General features: G+C 41.3%; 1 protein-coding gene across 2 annotated transcripts in view; it reads left to right on the top strand.

Moving 5' to 3' along the window:
- Window positions 1-83: 83 nt before the first annotated feature.
- The window catches only part of ITGB1 (integrin subunit beta 1), a 34080-nt gene continuing 18736 nt past the window's right edge, over window positions 84-15427 (top strand). The window contains exons 1-3 of one of the 2 annotated variants that reach the window (XM_081931670.1): window positions 84-399; window positions 10398-10467; window positions 11408-11493. In XM_081931670.1, coding sequence (XP_081787796.1) covers window positions 391-399; window positions 10398-10467; window positions 11408-11493 — 165 coding nt within the window. In that variant the 5' untranslated portion in view covers window positions 84-390. The remainder of the gene's footprint in view (window positions 400-10397; window positions 10468-11407; window positions 11494-15427) is intronic. The other variant, XM_081931671.1, reaches the window with a different exon arrangement.

Raw genomic sequence — 15427 nt, 5'->3', positions numbered from 1 at the left:
TTTGCTCCGACGCAGACAAGCCTGAGGGCCCCAATTCCGCGCCTTTCATGCTCCGCCCAGCCTGACGGCAGCGGGGAGGAATGCGCTTCCGGAGGCGCACAAGGAGCGGCGGCGGCGGCGGCGGCGGTTGCAAGGCCTGGCCGTCCCTTTCTCCCGGCCCTGCCGTATGGTTGGAAGGAAGGAAGGAAGGGAAGAAGGCGCGGCTCTGGTAGGCGAGAGGGGATAGCAGTCGCCGCCGCCGCCACCCTCAGCACCCCCGAGGCGTCGCCCTGAGGAGGCCGGGCCAGGCCCCGGAGCAGAGGAGACGAGGGAGAGGAGGCTCAGCCCCGCCACCAACTTCTCGAAGCCCCCGGACAAGGGTCGGGGAGGCGCCCGAGCTCAGCCGCAGCCATGGCACAGGTAGCCGCGGAGAGGAGGGGCAGGCAAGGGGGGGGGGGACGACAAAACTAAGTCTGGGCGTTGCGAGTGTATCTGTATCCCTCTAATTTTTTTTGTTTCCAGCCTCTCCCTATTTTGTGGGATATGGAAGTGTGGCCGAGTGAGAAAGAGAAAGGCGGGGGGGGGGGCTTATAGAGGAGAAGGAGGGAGAGCGCTGCCTTCCCCCCCCCGTCCTTTCTGTGAGGCAGGGAGGAAGGAGCGCCGTGTGCCCTTTTTCAGAAGCCCGAAAAGCCAAAGCGTGCCTTTATAAGGGCGTGTTCGCCGGGCGGGAACGAGGGGGAGAGAATAACCGAAGGTGCTGCGGGGGGGGGGGGCTGCACTTGCGTCGGAGGATATTATTACTTATTATATATGTCCTCCGCTCCCTAAATGACTTTTTAATTGCAAGTTCCAGGCAGGCAGAGATGTTGCAGCCAGCAGCACAACAAAAGAATCTTGTGGCACCATACAAGGGATTTGTTGGCCACGTCGGATGACGTGGGCTTTAGTTCACTAAACCTTTGCCACAATCGTTGTGTTAGCCTAAAAGGGTGCCACGAGCCTCGTTCCCTGTGGGTGGGTGTGGTGGTGGTGTTGGATGGGCTGTTTTGGTTGGACGTCGGTGGTTTTAGAGCAGGGATGGTGAAGTTGTGGCTCTCCAGATGTTGTTGAGCTGCAGCTCCCATCATCCCTCGCCACTGGCTATTCTGGTTGGGGCTGATGGGAGTTGGAGTGCCAACATCTGGAAGGGCTCAGGAGATTTATGCCCCTTGCTTTCTCTCTCCCACCTCCCCCAATAGTGTCTGTAAGTTGATGGTGTTAATCATGCCCCAGCTGAAGGAGAATGCCAACATAAGAGACAGGAAATGCCTGTCATGCCATTTCCTGATAGACTTTACAAAGCTTAAAAGTGAACAGTGTCTACCAAATTTGCAAGTACATTTTGTGAACTGCACTGGAACTGGGCCATATTCCTATGTACATTTACCTGGGAGTCTGCTCCATTAAGCACAGCGGAACTTTTTCTGATTGAGCATGCTTAGAAAGGAACTCCATGTTTGCATAGCCTTAGGACTGTAGTCTAGCATCCTGAAGCCACTCCCATTACTTTTCACAGAGTTTGCTTTCAAGTAAAAGTTGCAAATATTGTAGCCTAGATATGTGCATGCTTACCTCAAAGTTTAATGACTTAAGTGTGGCTTTTTTGGCACGCAGCTCAAGCCTCATGGTGGCTATGTGTGTTGTTGTTTCCTGGAGAAGTGATACTGGATTTTACTCTCATAATATATTTTGTGGTAACAGTTTTGGGACTGTTCTTACTTGCATGCGTGATTTTCAGTCCAATACAATGAACTGCAGTTATGTCCATGTGTGCATGTTAGCGTGCCCTTATAGGGACTTTCTCCTCTTTCTGTCAACCATGCCTGAGTCCCGTTTTATGTTATGTTTTCACTGCTAATAAATCCCTATCTGGTTTCTGTTAATTCTGACACCTTAAATTATCTCAGAAAGAGGTTAACTTCTCACACACCTGCAAAGTAGGCCTAGGCTGGAGGGTTCTTCTTTTCAACTGCTTCTGGAAATTGACACTGTCACTTGAAGTGCAGTCCTAAGCCCTGATCCACCATGCTGGAGAGTGTTATAGAGGATGTAGCACTGCAGAGATCTCCACTACATCTGCCAAAACAATGGGCAATGGAAATCCACCACTCCCTGTGGCAGAAATAGGCCATTCAAGGATCTCCTGGTTCATAAACTACTAGAGCAACTGCAGCAAAGTTCATTGCTACCACCACCACTCCTTAGCTTTAGCTACAAGGCTTTGGATACAGTAGCTCTGTTCACCCCTGCTACTCCCAGATGGCAGTTAAGTTTGCAGTTGTTTTCTATTGTTCTATGAATTGTTATTTAAATCCTAGACATGTTTACTTTGGAGGAACATTATAGAGCCTGGACTTACTTTTGGATAACCATTTATTTATTCTGAATACTTATAGCACACCTTTGGCCTCTTGAGTTCAAAGTCAGCTAATTTTTAATTTTTATTTTTAAATAGCAATCACAATAGCAAAAAACTTGGCAGTTAAAAGAGCAGCAATTGATGGTTTCAACAAACTATTGCCAGCAACCCAGGATTGTAACCTAGGGTATGATCCCCCTTTGCAAACAAGGTACAATTTGCACAAACCAGTATGCCAGGCTTGGATAGAACAGAAAACTATATTTTCCTTCTTAAGCAGAATTGGAATCTTTGAAGTGCCGTGCATAAGGAAAGGTGAGAATAGTGTGCACAAGCCTATGGCTTGTCTGTTTGCTCTCATAACCATGGTTTAGTGGTGCATCTGCCCCCTGTGCTTCTGACAAAAAATTATTGTATTCATTGTTTTATAAACTATTGTCACCATTAGTAGTGAAAACTGGTATGTGAATATTGGAAATAAATAATACTTCCTTATTTTTATTTTTCTGGGTACTGCTACCCTATTTGTGCTCCTGAAATCAAGCCGTATATTATGTAAGTAGCGCAGGGCATAGAATTTTTTGTGTGCCTTAAATATTTATTTGTTATGACATTTGGTTTTATAGACAAGAACCAATTCCATGCATAGACTATAAAAGTCAAAGCCCTATGAGATCATTTTATTATTTTAGATGTGATGCTGGCAATGAGGTGAAATGAGCAAGGACAGTTATTGTGTATTCAGAACATGTGTGGATTGTTCTAAGGGAAAAGGCACATTGACTCTTATCCCCTTGAGTTTAACATGTGATTTATTTATTTTTAGTTAACTATTGAAAAACTAACACACTGTTTAATCTTATTAACTATGTTGTGTTTAACCCAGTTCTGTGCACTATAGATTGTATTACAGTTTGAGGTTTATTTGTCATTGTCACCTACGCTTTCAAGAGTTTCTTACTGCCCAAGTTGAAAGATGGCAGTGGGTACGTATAGTATGGTACATCTCTCCCAACACCGGCCAAGAAGGCTTCCAAACATGTATTAATGGAAGACATTTCAGGTTTGATAATAATAATAGGAATTTTTCAATGACTTTACAGTCGTACCTTGGTTCTCAAATGCCTTGAAACTCCAATGTTTTGGCTCCCGAATGCCGCAAACCTGGAAGTGAGTCTACCGGTTTGCGAACATATTTTGGAAGCCGAACGTCCAACACAGCTTCCAATTGAGTGCAGGAAGCTCCTGCAGCCAATTGGAAGCTACGCCTTGGTTTTCGAATGTTTTTGGAAGTCAAACAGATTTCCGGAATGGATTCCGTTCGAGAACCAAGGTACGACTGTATTGGGATGCGGCATTACCCAGTTTTAAAGATGGATTTACTCAGCTCCTAACATTGTTGACAAAACTCAGATTAAGAATGTTACTGGTAACTATAAAAATACCAAAACATTTCTTGGTATAAGTAATATTGTATGTATTTGGGCATTACACCGCTCTATTAAGTACTCATCTGTTAGTGATTGTTTGGAATTATGATAGTTTAAAAGTGTGTGCTAATTGCTATTTATATAGTGCTCTAGAGTGTTTGAAGAACTTCATATGTAATCCTTACCGTAGCCATGTAAGAAGAGCTGAGGCTGCCTTGTTGAAGTGAGATTTGAAATTGGGACTGCAGGTCACACTCTGATGCTACGTGTTGTATTGTACTGACATGCAAATGGCAATTTAGTCACGTTGATATATGGCATGGAAGCCGGTGGAATTGCATGAAATGAAGTTTATGAAAGTAAAAATTTAGTATCACACTAGTTCTGATAATATTGGTTGCAACCCAGCAAAGAAATGCTGCAGTCCTCCCCTCCCAAGATTATCCTCTCATCAGTTGCAGAATAACGTAAACCAAAAAGTCTTTATGGCTTTTATAGCTTGCTGCGGAACCTTTCTGTGCATGTAGATTGGATTGTAGCCAAAATAACTAGGAAGAAGAATGACTAGATTGGCTGTTCTTTGGTATAATTTAGCAAGTACAATCAGAGATAGCGTCTTACCTGTAACGTTTTTAAAGGCAGTGAGGCATAGGCTGTAAGCATTTACCCAAATGATGACAAAACATGACTAATTATTGTGTCACCAAAAAATGTATCCCAAGGAAATGATTAAGCAGCCTTTTCTAGGCAGTAAATGATTACGTATCAAAAAGTACTAAATAGAAGCAGTCAGCAATAATGAGATCTCTAAAAGATACATCTGAAAAGGACTTTAACTCACTAATAGCAAACCATGTTCTCCATGTATGTGAGTTCTCAGACTACCAACAGGCGCAGAGATAAGAAACACTTGCTTTTTAAACAAACCACATTTTCTCATAATGTCTGAACTTAGAGCTTTGGTTTGTTTAAACTCTTGTGAAAGCAGTAACAAAATAAGATTTCAGATCCTGATTTCTTATTTGCATTTTGTATTTGTCTTTCTCTTTTACAGAGAAGAATGTAAATCTGTACCAAGCTTTAACACTAATTATTTCAAAGCAAGTACGTATTTTTGTTTATTGAAATGCAGAACTTCCAAAACACCCAAAACATGTGATTAAGAGCTTATTCTGGATTTTTAAAAATGGCTCAATACCAACAATGGGATTAAAAAAAAACTAAATTTCAGCCAACCCATTCAACTCAGCCTTTCTCAGGGTAGTGATTTTGGGGGGACAGGGGAATGGAATTTTCAGGAGTGTTTTACAGATAGATGGGTTTTTCCTGTGTCTCCTATTTTAGCTGTAGTCTTAACATTGTGGTAGTCACTTTGCCAATGGTTCTAGGAACCATAATTGCTGCTGCAACTTGTGTGGTTTTTATGTATGTATGATAGCAGGATGGCTCAAAATGTGAATTTCTAGTACTTATGAACATAATAATCCAAACAATGGCTTAGCAAAAACAAACTTAAGTTTCTTGATTTACTGGTTGTAGTTTGGGGGAGACATACCAAGGTTTCGGGTTCTGACGCAGTGCAAAGCCAAACCATGGCTTAGCCCTAGGTAGTACAACAAGACCAGGGGAGGAGTGAATTCCCTCTTCATTTGTTAATCATGGTTTATATATGTGAATTAGACCATTATTAGAGATGCTATACATGAAGGCTCATCCTTCATGGTTGCCTCTTTCTTCACAGGCAGTAAAAAAAACCACTGAAATTTCCCATTAATATCCCATTAATGAAATACCAGTCAGTATGGTAGGTGGTTATGTGTGTGAGGAGAGAGCGCTGTATACTGCAGATATCTTAGGAAGCTACCTTTTTGTGTCAGATTATTTATCCAGTTAACCTGGTATTGCCTACTCTGATTTGTAGCAGCTTTCCAGTATCTTGAGCAGGGAGTTCTGAAATCTGCTACCTTCTCCTTTTTTTATTAACGGATGGTACCATTGATTGAACCTGGACATTTCTCTGCAAAACATGTGCACTGGGATCCATTGAGAACTGAGCCAACTCTTACCTGTATATCCCCACCTAGGGTTCTATTTCATGGGATGACTTTGGGAATATAGGAATCTGATGCCAAACCAGACCATCAGCCCACCTAGCACAATATTGTCTACACTGGCTGGCAGCATCTCTTCAGGGTTCCTAACAGGAGTCATTTGCAGCCTTACCTGTAGAAGCCAGATATTGCATGTAAAGCATGTGGCCCTTCCTCAGTTTGATAATGTGCTGGGATATGTATGCATGCATGTATATGTATATACAGTGGTACCTCGGGTTACATACGCTTCCGGTTACAGACTCTGCTAACCCAGAAATAGTACCTCGGGTTAAGAACTTTGCTTCAGGATGAGAACACAAATCGTGCTCCGGCGGCACAGTGGCAGCTGGAGGCCCCATTAGCTAAAGTGGTGCTTCAGATTAAGAACAGTTTCAGGTTAAGAACAGACCTCTGGAACGAATTAAGTTCTTAACCCGAGGTACCACTGTATATGAGAGTCTGTGAGAGCATATATAGCACAATAGCACCTTGATATTCACTTGATGGCTACAGTAGAATGGTCAGAAGTGTTTCTAATCTATTTCATTAGTTGACTTACACACACAGCAGGAAATACTCCCTTCCTTTGGGTGTGGTGTTAATGGAGATAATACTACCAATTTTAAATCTTTTTAAAATCTAATTGCCATTTCCCATGGTATTATTCTGTATGGGATTCTCATGTAATACGAGAAAAGTTTTTCTTTTCATTTCATGAGTTTACAACAGAGAGTTAAGTAAACAATGCACACTGGAAATAAAGATTAATTTGGCTGGGGAACACTCACACAGCTGTATACATTATGTTGGAGGGCTTCTTTTAGAGTATGCTTCTGCCAGTTATTGGGGGGCGAGAAGCAATAAAGGGCACTGAGCGCCCACTGAGCGCCAAAAACACTATTCTGGAATTTCTCTGACTCCTGCTGCTTCATCTCCACACATTCCTTGAGGACTAGAAACTCTATTGTATATATCTGTCGACTTGTTCAATAGAAGCCGAGATTCTTACCAATCTTATGTATTCTATCATATAGAATATTTAATTATCATTCTAACATTTTTATGTGAGCTGCTTTAGGGCCCTTTTTAGAGCTGAAAAGAGGCCCGTAAAATAACTGTGATAATTGTGATTTACACACAGCCTCCCCATTTCTAAATCTGAGATCTCATTTTTTTACATATTTTGAAGCCATTAAAGCAGGATGGGGACCTTCTGGGTGTTGTTGCACAATACCTCCCATAACCCCAGATCATTGGCCATCCTGGCTGTGGCTGATGGGAGTCGGTGTCCAACAGCAGCTGAAGGGCCACAGGCCCCATCGCATCCTTGCTTTTGAGTTGGGGAACTGGGGGGGTCACAAATTGTCTGAATTGTTTCTTCTTTTTGTTTTGGGTAGGAGTCTAAAAATGAGAGGGTGGGAAGCCTCACTTTTGCTGCATGGTTAGGTGCTCAATACCTACTTACTATCTATAAGAAATGTACATATGATCTGTTAAATACTTTATGGTTGACTGAGAATACTCGGAACATCAAAGATGTTTAAAGCTCTATCGCTGAGCATCTGTTGGCTTTCTTGGGTGGGAGCATCTAAAAGTCTGAGTTCTAAAGGAAATGGTGAACTTCCTTTTACTGAAGATAGACAGACATTGGGTTATGCATGTACTAGGCAGAAATTTCCTTTTTACCTCACCTTGAATATGTAGTGAACATGCTGCTTTTAGGAGAGCAATGCCACATGGCAAAAAAGTCAAACCATGTAACAGCTGTCCTGGTTGGTGCTGGTGATTGGAGAAAACTCCCAAGAATAGCCTGTCATTATAGGGCTTAAATTGTATGATTCTTTTCTGTCTCTTGACTGATCCTCCTATTACATGAATAATGAGATAAGTGTTTCCAGGTTTAATATGGATGAACAAAGAAGCTTAGTTTTCTACTTATCTTTTTTCTCTCAGTAAGATTGTAGTCATCATAGGGTGCTGCCTCTTAATGATAGTTGGGATTTTTTAAAGCAAGTCATGCCTTTATGAAGGCTAAGGTATGGTGTGGAAATACTGCTGTGTAATACATACAGGCTGTAGTAAGCTGTGTAAGAACTATTTATATTCCAAACAAAATTGATTTTGTGTAGCTAAATATGGGCTTTTAAGTTACACCCGGCTGAATAATCTCTTCTTGAAGAAGTTGTGGGTGGGAAGCATCTATGGTGCTGAGTTTGCTCAAAGAATGAGGCAATAACTTTGCTTCCACCAGAAACTGCATTAAGAAATGTCTGGTGAATTGTTGTACAGGTAACAATGGTTCTACACAGGGGTTATGTTCTTGACTCCTGCACATGTCGGTGGAGCATGCATAAGCCTGCTCACCCTGTTACACCCTGCCCCCTTTCCTGGCCACTTCCTGGTTGCAGTGATGCGCACATGTGCGGTCACATGCATATTGGACGAGCATAAAACAGTCATTGCCTCTACTGTGATTTCTGGTTGCGGGGGGAGTGGGAGTGAGATTTTTGGTTAATTGTAAGGTAAGGGTTTTCAGACTAACAAAATGAACTAAGGTGATGACAAAATGCTAGTCAGCATCTGCTACATAATTAAAACAGCATTTGCTAATTAGATGTCTTTATTTGTAGGAAATAAATAGTTTCCCGTCATTTGAAAAAGTAAAAGCTGATCCTTATTAGGGATCTGCCTCAACTACAATGCTTGTTTTGAAATGCATTATGGTGCTTTGGAAAACAGGCCACCTCAGTCCAAAGTGCTTTGCAGTCTGCTAAAACTATACAGTGGTACCTCAGGTTAAGTACTTAATTCATTCTGGAGGTCCGTTCTTAACCTGAAGCACCACTTTAGCTAATGGGGCCTCCTGCTGCCGCCATGCCGCCAGAGCCCGATTTCTGTTCTTATCCTGAAGCAAAGTTCTTAACCTGAAGCACTATTTCTGGGTTAGCGGAGTGTGTAACCTGAAGCGTATGTAACCCGAGGTACCACTGTATATTTCCCCATCAGATCATAGAATTGTAGAGTAGGAAAGTACCCTGAGGGTCATCTAGCCCAACCTCTTGCAATGCAGGAATCTCAACTAAAGCATCCATGACAGATGGCCATCCAACCTCTGCTTAAAAACCTCCAAGGAAGGAGAGCCCATCACCTTCCAAGGGAGACAGTTCCACTATCAAACAACTTTTACTGTCAGAAAGTTCTTCCTAATGTTTAGTTGGGATATCCTTTCTAGTAACTCAAAGCTGTTGATTTGAGTCCTAACCCACCCCGCCCGCCCGCCCCCCAAGCAGGAGAAAACAATCTTTCTCTATTTTCAGTCTATTTTCAGACAGCCTTTTCAATATTTGTTGAGCATCCCCACAATTCTTTCATCTAAAGATGAACAACAACAGGCCCAGGAGGGAACCCCGTGGCACCCCATTTGTCCCTTTTCCCCCAGGATGACAAGGAATCATTAGTTCCAGGATGATGAGGAACTCTCTGGGTTCAGTCAGTCAACCAGCTACAAATCCACCTAACAGTTACCTTCATCAGACTATGGTGGTGGACTATGTCAAAAGCCTTACTGAAATCAAGATACACTATGTCTCCAGCATCCCCCTGATCTTTTGTCGTGGTTCCCTGGTCAGAAATCAGAAATGCATGGAATTAAGATGTTAATAAAAGCAAGCCTAGTTGGGAGAAATTGAGATTCCCAATACAAGAGCCCCCAATACTGACCCATAACAAATTCTTTTTTTAAAAAAAAAAGGTACACCCACATTTTCCCTGTGCTTCATGTACTTGTGATAAAAGAGGTATTAGTTAGTTTCTACAACTGTACACTGTATTTAAATTTATAATTGGAATCACTGCAGTGATGTGGGGATGTCGTGGATTCTTTTCTAGTTTTTTTCTAAGTATATTGAATACCTTTCCACAATTAAACTATACAATACTGTATACCTCGGGTTACAGACGCTTCAGTTTGTGCACCGGTCTGAACCCAGAAGTACCGGAATAGGTTACTTCCAGGTTTCAGCGCAGAAGCACTAAATTGTGCTATGCACAGAAGCGCCGAATCATGACCTGCACACACGCAGCATTGTGGGTTGCGAACACTGTGGGTTGCAAACGTGCCTCCCGGATGGATCACGTTTGCAACCTGTGCTTCCACTGTACTACAAACATGAATAAAGCTCAAAGTAGTAATTCATATGCAAACATGCAAATGCAGTTAAAGAAAAAATACTGTTACATGAGATCTGTGTGTTTGTCTCTGTTTTTCTATGCTGTGTTTTTCATGCCTATTTCTGATCTGTAGAACTTTGCTTCCAGAAGGACAGAATACAGTATTCATTCTGCTTTTACTGCAACATTTTAAACAGTGACTGTATATGTATAACCTTCTTTTTACAACACAGTTGACAGTGCTATGTATATACTCTTGACATAAGTGCTTGTATCAAAGGAATAGAAATAGTTAACTAGTTCAATTATTTATATTTTATTTTACAGGCAAATTTCAAGTTTCTCATCTGGATTGGATTATTAAACTGCTTTGTGGTCTGCGGATCTGCCCAACAAGGTAAATGGAAATATGTACAGGTTTAGAAAACGTAGACTGTTTTTCGATTCTACAGTGCAGGTGACCTATTAATTACAGAGCTATCTAGTGTAAGCTTGCTATGCTTGTTTTGAATTGATTCAAGGACAAATGCTGCCTGTTTCACTTTCATACAACATTAATCCATATAGGTTTAACCTCTTTGCTCATGTCTCTGAAACTGTTGGCAAAGAGGACATATGAACAGGAGGTAAGCGGACGAAGTGTTTGCCCTGGAGAAGAGATTGAGCTGTATCTTCAGAACCACACTCTTATTTCTCTAGTGTAGCCACATCTGAAGGATGCTGAACTAACTGCATCTACAGCTTGAAATTGTACTCTTGTCCCACGTCAGGTCATTTGAAATGTTATGCGCCTCTTATTCTTCCAAGTAAGAAATACCAAACAGCCTTTCCGAACATGCAGTGAAATAGATGCAGGTGCAATTTCTCTTGCAGAACGTCTTTACATTCCGCCGTTTCATTCTTTATGTTTGGAATTCACCTGCATCTATTTCACTGTTTGTACATACATTGGAAAATCTAGATTAGCGTCACCTTTTCATCATGTGTGTGTAGTGCAATGAATGCATGTGCAATTTGTTGTGGTTTTCATGGTTTTTTCTTATGTGGAGGATTGTTCCATGGCATTTGAAGCAGTCCTAATTAGGATTGAAGCAGTCCTAATTAATGAATTATGATTGGCACAGAAGAAATGTGCATTGGTGCTCCAACTTTCCCTCTAGGCTCTGAGCACTTGTGGAATTGATTGTTAAACAACACTTGCAATCATGTGTTAATTATAGATATAATGATTAATTTGAACCTCAGTTTACGGCTAGTAAGACATTTACTTATACAGTACATTAAGTTAGGTATGTGTTATCATTTGTTTTAAAAAAAACCTTTGCATTTTCTTATAGGTGGGAGCAATTGTATAAAAGCTAATGCTAAATCATGTGCTGATTGTATACAAGCTGGACCAAATTGTGGATGGTGCAAAAATGCAGTACGTATTTTTAGAAAATATATTTCCTTTGCAATATTTTGTTTCCTATTTCATTTTATCTGTAGCTACTCTTATACATTCAATAACTTTTTATGATACACTCCTTTGCATTGATAAATAAGCTGCAAATGAAAGCTACAGGTTTCTTTGGTCAGTGTTAGACTCTACAAAGTGCAGAGCAGATGTGAACAATAAGTCTGCTGCGGTTAAAATTTTGGTGGTGGAGATGTGGAGACTGTCATGTATGTTTAAGTTTGGCTTTGTGAATAACAATTCCTAGCTTGGGGGTTAAGTTTTTGTTGTTGTTGTTGTTGTCACTGTTAATTCTGGAACTGGTAGGAAACAGTGTTGGCAGCAGCATCAAGACCAGCAAAGATTTTTTTCTCAGAAATAAGCTTCCTTGTTTTAATGATCCCCTGGTGCCTTTGGAAGATGCTTTTGTACACATGGAAAGGTTTTGGAGAGCCAGTATGGTCTAATGGTTAGTGCTGGAATAAGAATGCAGAGACTCTGTTTCTAATCACTACTCAGGCCATAAAACTCCGTGGGCGACCTTACACACTCTTAACCTAATTACCTCTCAGGGTTGCTGTGACGATTAAATGGGTTGCAGGACTTCTGTGCTGCTTTAAAGTTTCTGTAAGGTGCAAGGTGAAAGACTGCTTTCTCCAGGAGAGTGGCAGGGCCATTTACTCACCTGGGCTGGGCTGGGAGGTGCTTAAAATTTATCTTTGCTCCAGCCCACTAGTAGGTCAACAAATGACCCTGTGTTTCTCTTGCTTGAAAGAATCATCTGTTAACCTGGGCTGGAAAACACAATAGGAAGTAGCAAGAGCAAGACCTTCTCTTAGTGCATTTGAGTTTCCCTGTTTGTATCTGGGTGAAACACCTTTGCCTTATTTCCCAACTCCTCTGCATGTGCCAGAGGATTTGGAGATGGAATGGATCTGTTTGTTTCACACAGCAGAATAAAAAGACCCTGGTGCAATTTGAGGGTAAAGAGATTCCTCACTTGGTGCTTTGTCCACAAATTCAATTTGCAGGGAAGGGATTCCACCTCACCCGTGACCAGCAGGAGAGAAAGTGCAGCTGAGTTGTACACAAACAGGCAGATTTGCAAGGAAAGATTCCTTGCCATTTCTCTCTTTTTAATACTCCGCTGAACATTAAAATAAGTGTGTCCCTTATGCATCAGTTGAAATATATTGACTTATTTGCAAGTTATCTATCAAATAGCATGCTGTGACTGTTCTACTTTCCAACTGTAATGATCAGATTGGCACTACTGGCAGTATCCATATATAGCTTAGTTCACACTGCTGTTTTTCCATGCCCCCTTCCCTACACAGGGACAGGGGTGTTTGTCATGTGGACATAAGTAGTTGACTTGTATGCATGAAACAGTCTGAGGTCTCTTGAATGCCAGGTGAAGGAGGTAGAGAGGTGAATTCTCTGAAATGATTGCCCTGATTAGCTAGAAGCAATAGCTATCTGCAGTTGGAACCAGGCGAATGGGTAAATTCTTCACTCTGTTGCTAAAATCTTTTTTATTTTAAGAATGCAGTCTCCTTAGGCTTTGTCCTCTTCCCTTTGCCAGTGGCAAGGACTCTGCCCCCTCCCAAGTTCTCCCTCATAGTTATTTAAAATCATTCCACTCTGGAGTCTCTCTGTCTGGATTTAATTATATTCTCCTGGTGATATTAGAAGGGCAGTAACTTTAGCTGCAGACAAAGCAGGTGGACAGGGAAACAGAGTTTTCTGTGCATTTTAAATCTAGTTTGACTTCTGGAATGTCCTGAGTCCTAAGTTCTGATACAATCCTTAGGCCCAGTTTCACAGAGGTGCTTAAACCTCTGTATGGAGACTGCAGATCAGGACTTGCATGCTTGAATACTTCTCCAAAACAACAGCAGCAAAAATAACAAAAATCCATGCACAGGGATAACTGAAAATGCCTTTCTTTTACAGGCCTTTTGATTCATGAGATACCCAGAAGACATAATGTACACAACTTGTTTTTTTAATTGTGATTAATAGTTTTGTTTTTGATTGCCATAACCCATCCTAAAGTCTACAGACAAAGAGTGGGGTATATTTTTTTTTAATGATAAAAGCAAAATGTTGAAGAGAAGACTAGGCTAGAGCCCTGCTTCTGACATCTACAGTTTCCACTGAACCATTGAATAGCTTCCTGTGTTTCTACCCTCCAAAATAAAATACCTGTATTCTGCTTTGCCACTTTGCCCTGGCCTTTGACACCCGAGGTGTATATTTTCAGGACCCACTCTACTACTGTGAGCATAATTTGTTTTAAACTGTTGAATAGTAAATTCCTGCAGCCTACTTTGGAACCTTACAGTGAAGAAGTCAAATAAATTACAGTAGTATGGTATGTTGTAAGTTGAAGCCAGAAAAGGCAAAACTTAACTTGACTCCTTTTTGTTTTTCCACTGCTTGTTAATTCTAATAGTTCCTTTCTAGGGCCATTGCTAGTTTGCACAATTTGTACTTGGTTTGCTGTTTTGTTCACTGGTGTTTTCCCACTAAACTTCAGGGGATAAATACAATGTATGAACTGGGCTGTCTAACAGATACAGCAAAGAGCAGTTCCTGTCCTCCTGGTCATCCTCTTACAGAAATTACTTCCAGCCCCATCCATGTGTGTGAAAGTGATAAAACACAAATTGCTTTTGTGCTGTAGCATATAATAATGGTTCTTCATTGGATTTTACATGCAAAGTGTCAGGTATTGGCTGTTTGGTTGTGTGGTCATGTAAACCAGCAGACAGCAATGACTCACTGTTCCATTCTGGGTCTCCGATGGGCTGCTTTGAGTGTACTTCCTCAGGAACCTGTCTGGCATCTTCCTCTGGGGCTCCTATATATTTAAAATAGGGGGAATGAGCCATAGCTGAGTGGCAGAGTCCTACGGTTTGCATGGAGAGGGTCCCAGCCCCTGGGATCTCTAGTTTAAAAAGGTCAAGCAGCTAGCTGATGTGAAACACCTCTTCCTCAGACCCCAGAGAAATGCTGTCAGCTCAATGGAAATATAATTTAATGGAGAATGTAATGCAAAAAAGATTGTTCAATTATCTGTATTCTATCAAAAGTTATAGCCAAATAACCAGAAAAAGGAATTTTTAGAGAGCCAGTCAGGTGTCATCTTCTTTTGGCAAGGATGGCTAATAACACCACTTTTTTTGGAGTAATAGCATAAAATTATATATCAATGGAAAGACAATTTTGGCCACTAGTGTATATTCTTATTGAGATGCTACAGATGTGTATTGTGTACTTATTTCCAAGAGGAAAGAATCTAACTTTGGCATCCTCCACACTTGAAGGTACACACACATACATACATACATACATACATAATTTTGCTTGTATGCTGCCTTTCATCCTTCTAACCATGCTCAAGGCAGCTTACAGCATGAAAAAATACATAACAACATTATAACAAAAGGAGTCAAAAACAATGAATAAATCAATTTTAAAAGAACACAACCAAACAGAACAGTTTCCACATATATCACAACAATATCTAAAATAAAGATACAATAAATCAACAGCAACAACTCCTTGCTCCCCCCCGCCCAAAACCACCCCAACCCAAGATTCTGTTCAGCAGCCTCAGCTTTTGTAACTCTCAGGCCAGGTGAAAAAAAGGCTTTCAAATCAGGGGGCAGGTCCTCCAGGACTGAGAGCTAAGATGGGGTAGCTCTACATCAAATGAATGCATTACTCCCTCCCTTCAGAAGTGATCTCGCTAAAATTATGTATAAAACCTTCCTGGTTTTGGTCTCTTCCTCACAGCTGCAGGCACACTAACAATGACAATGTGCAGCCCCCCATCAGATTTGCTGTTGGATCTTTCTTTTCGTGCCTGGACTAAACACTTAATTTTGTCCCACAACCGTGCTGTTTTTCTGGC

The sequence above is a fragment of the Podarcis melisellensis genome (assembly GCF_964234715.1).
Source record: "Podarcis melisellensis genome assembly, chromosome: 12".
In the NCBI taxonomy this organism is placed as follows: domain Eukaryota; kingdom Metazoa; phylum Chordata; class Lepidosauria; order Squamata; family Lacertidae; genus Podarcis; species Podarcis melisellensis.
The sequence above is the reverse complement of the archived record's forward strand: the minus strand, read 5'-3'. Positions and strand labels throughout refer to the sequence as shown.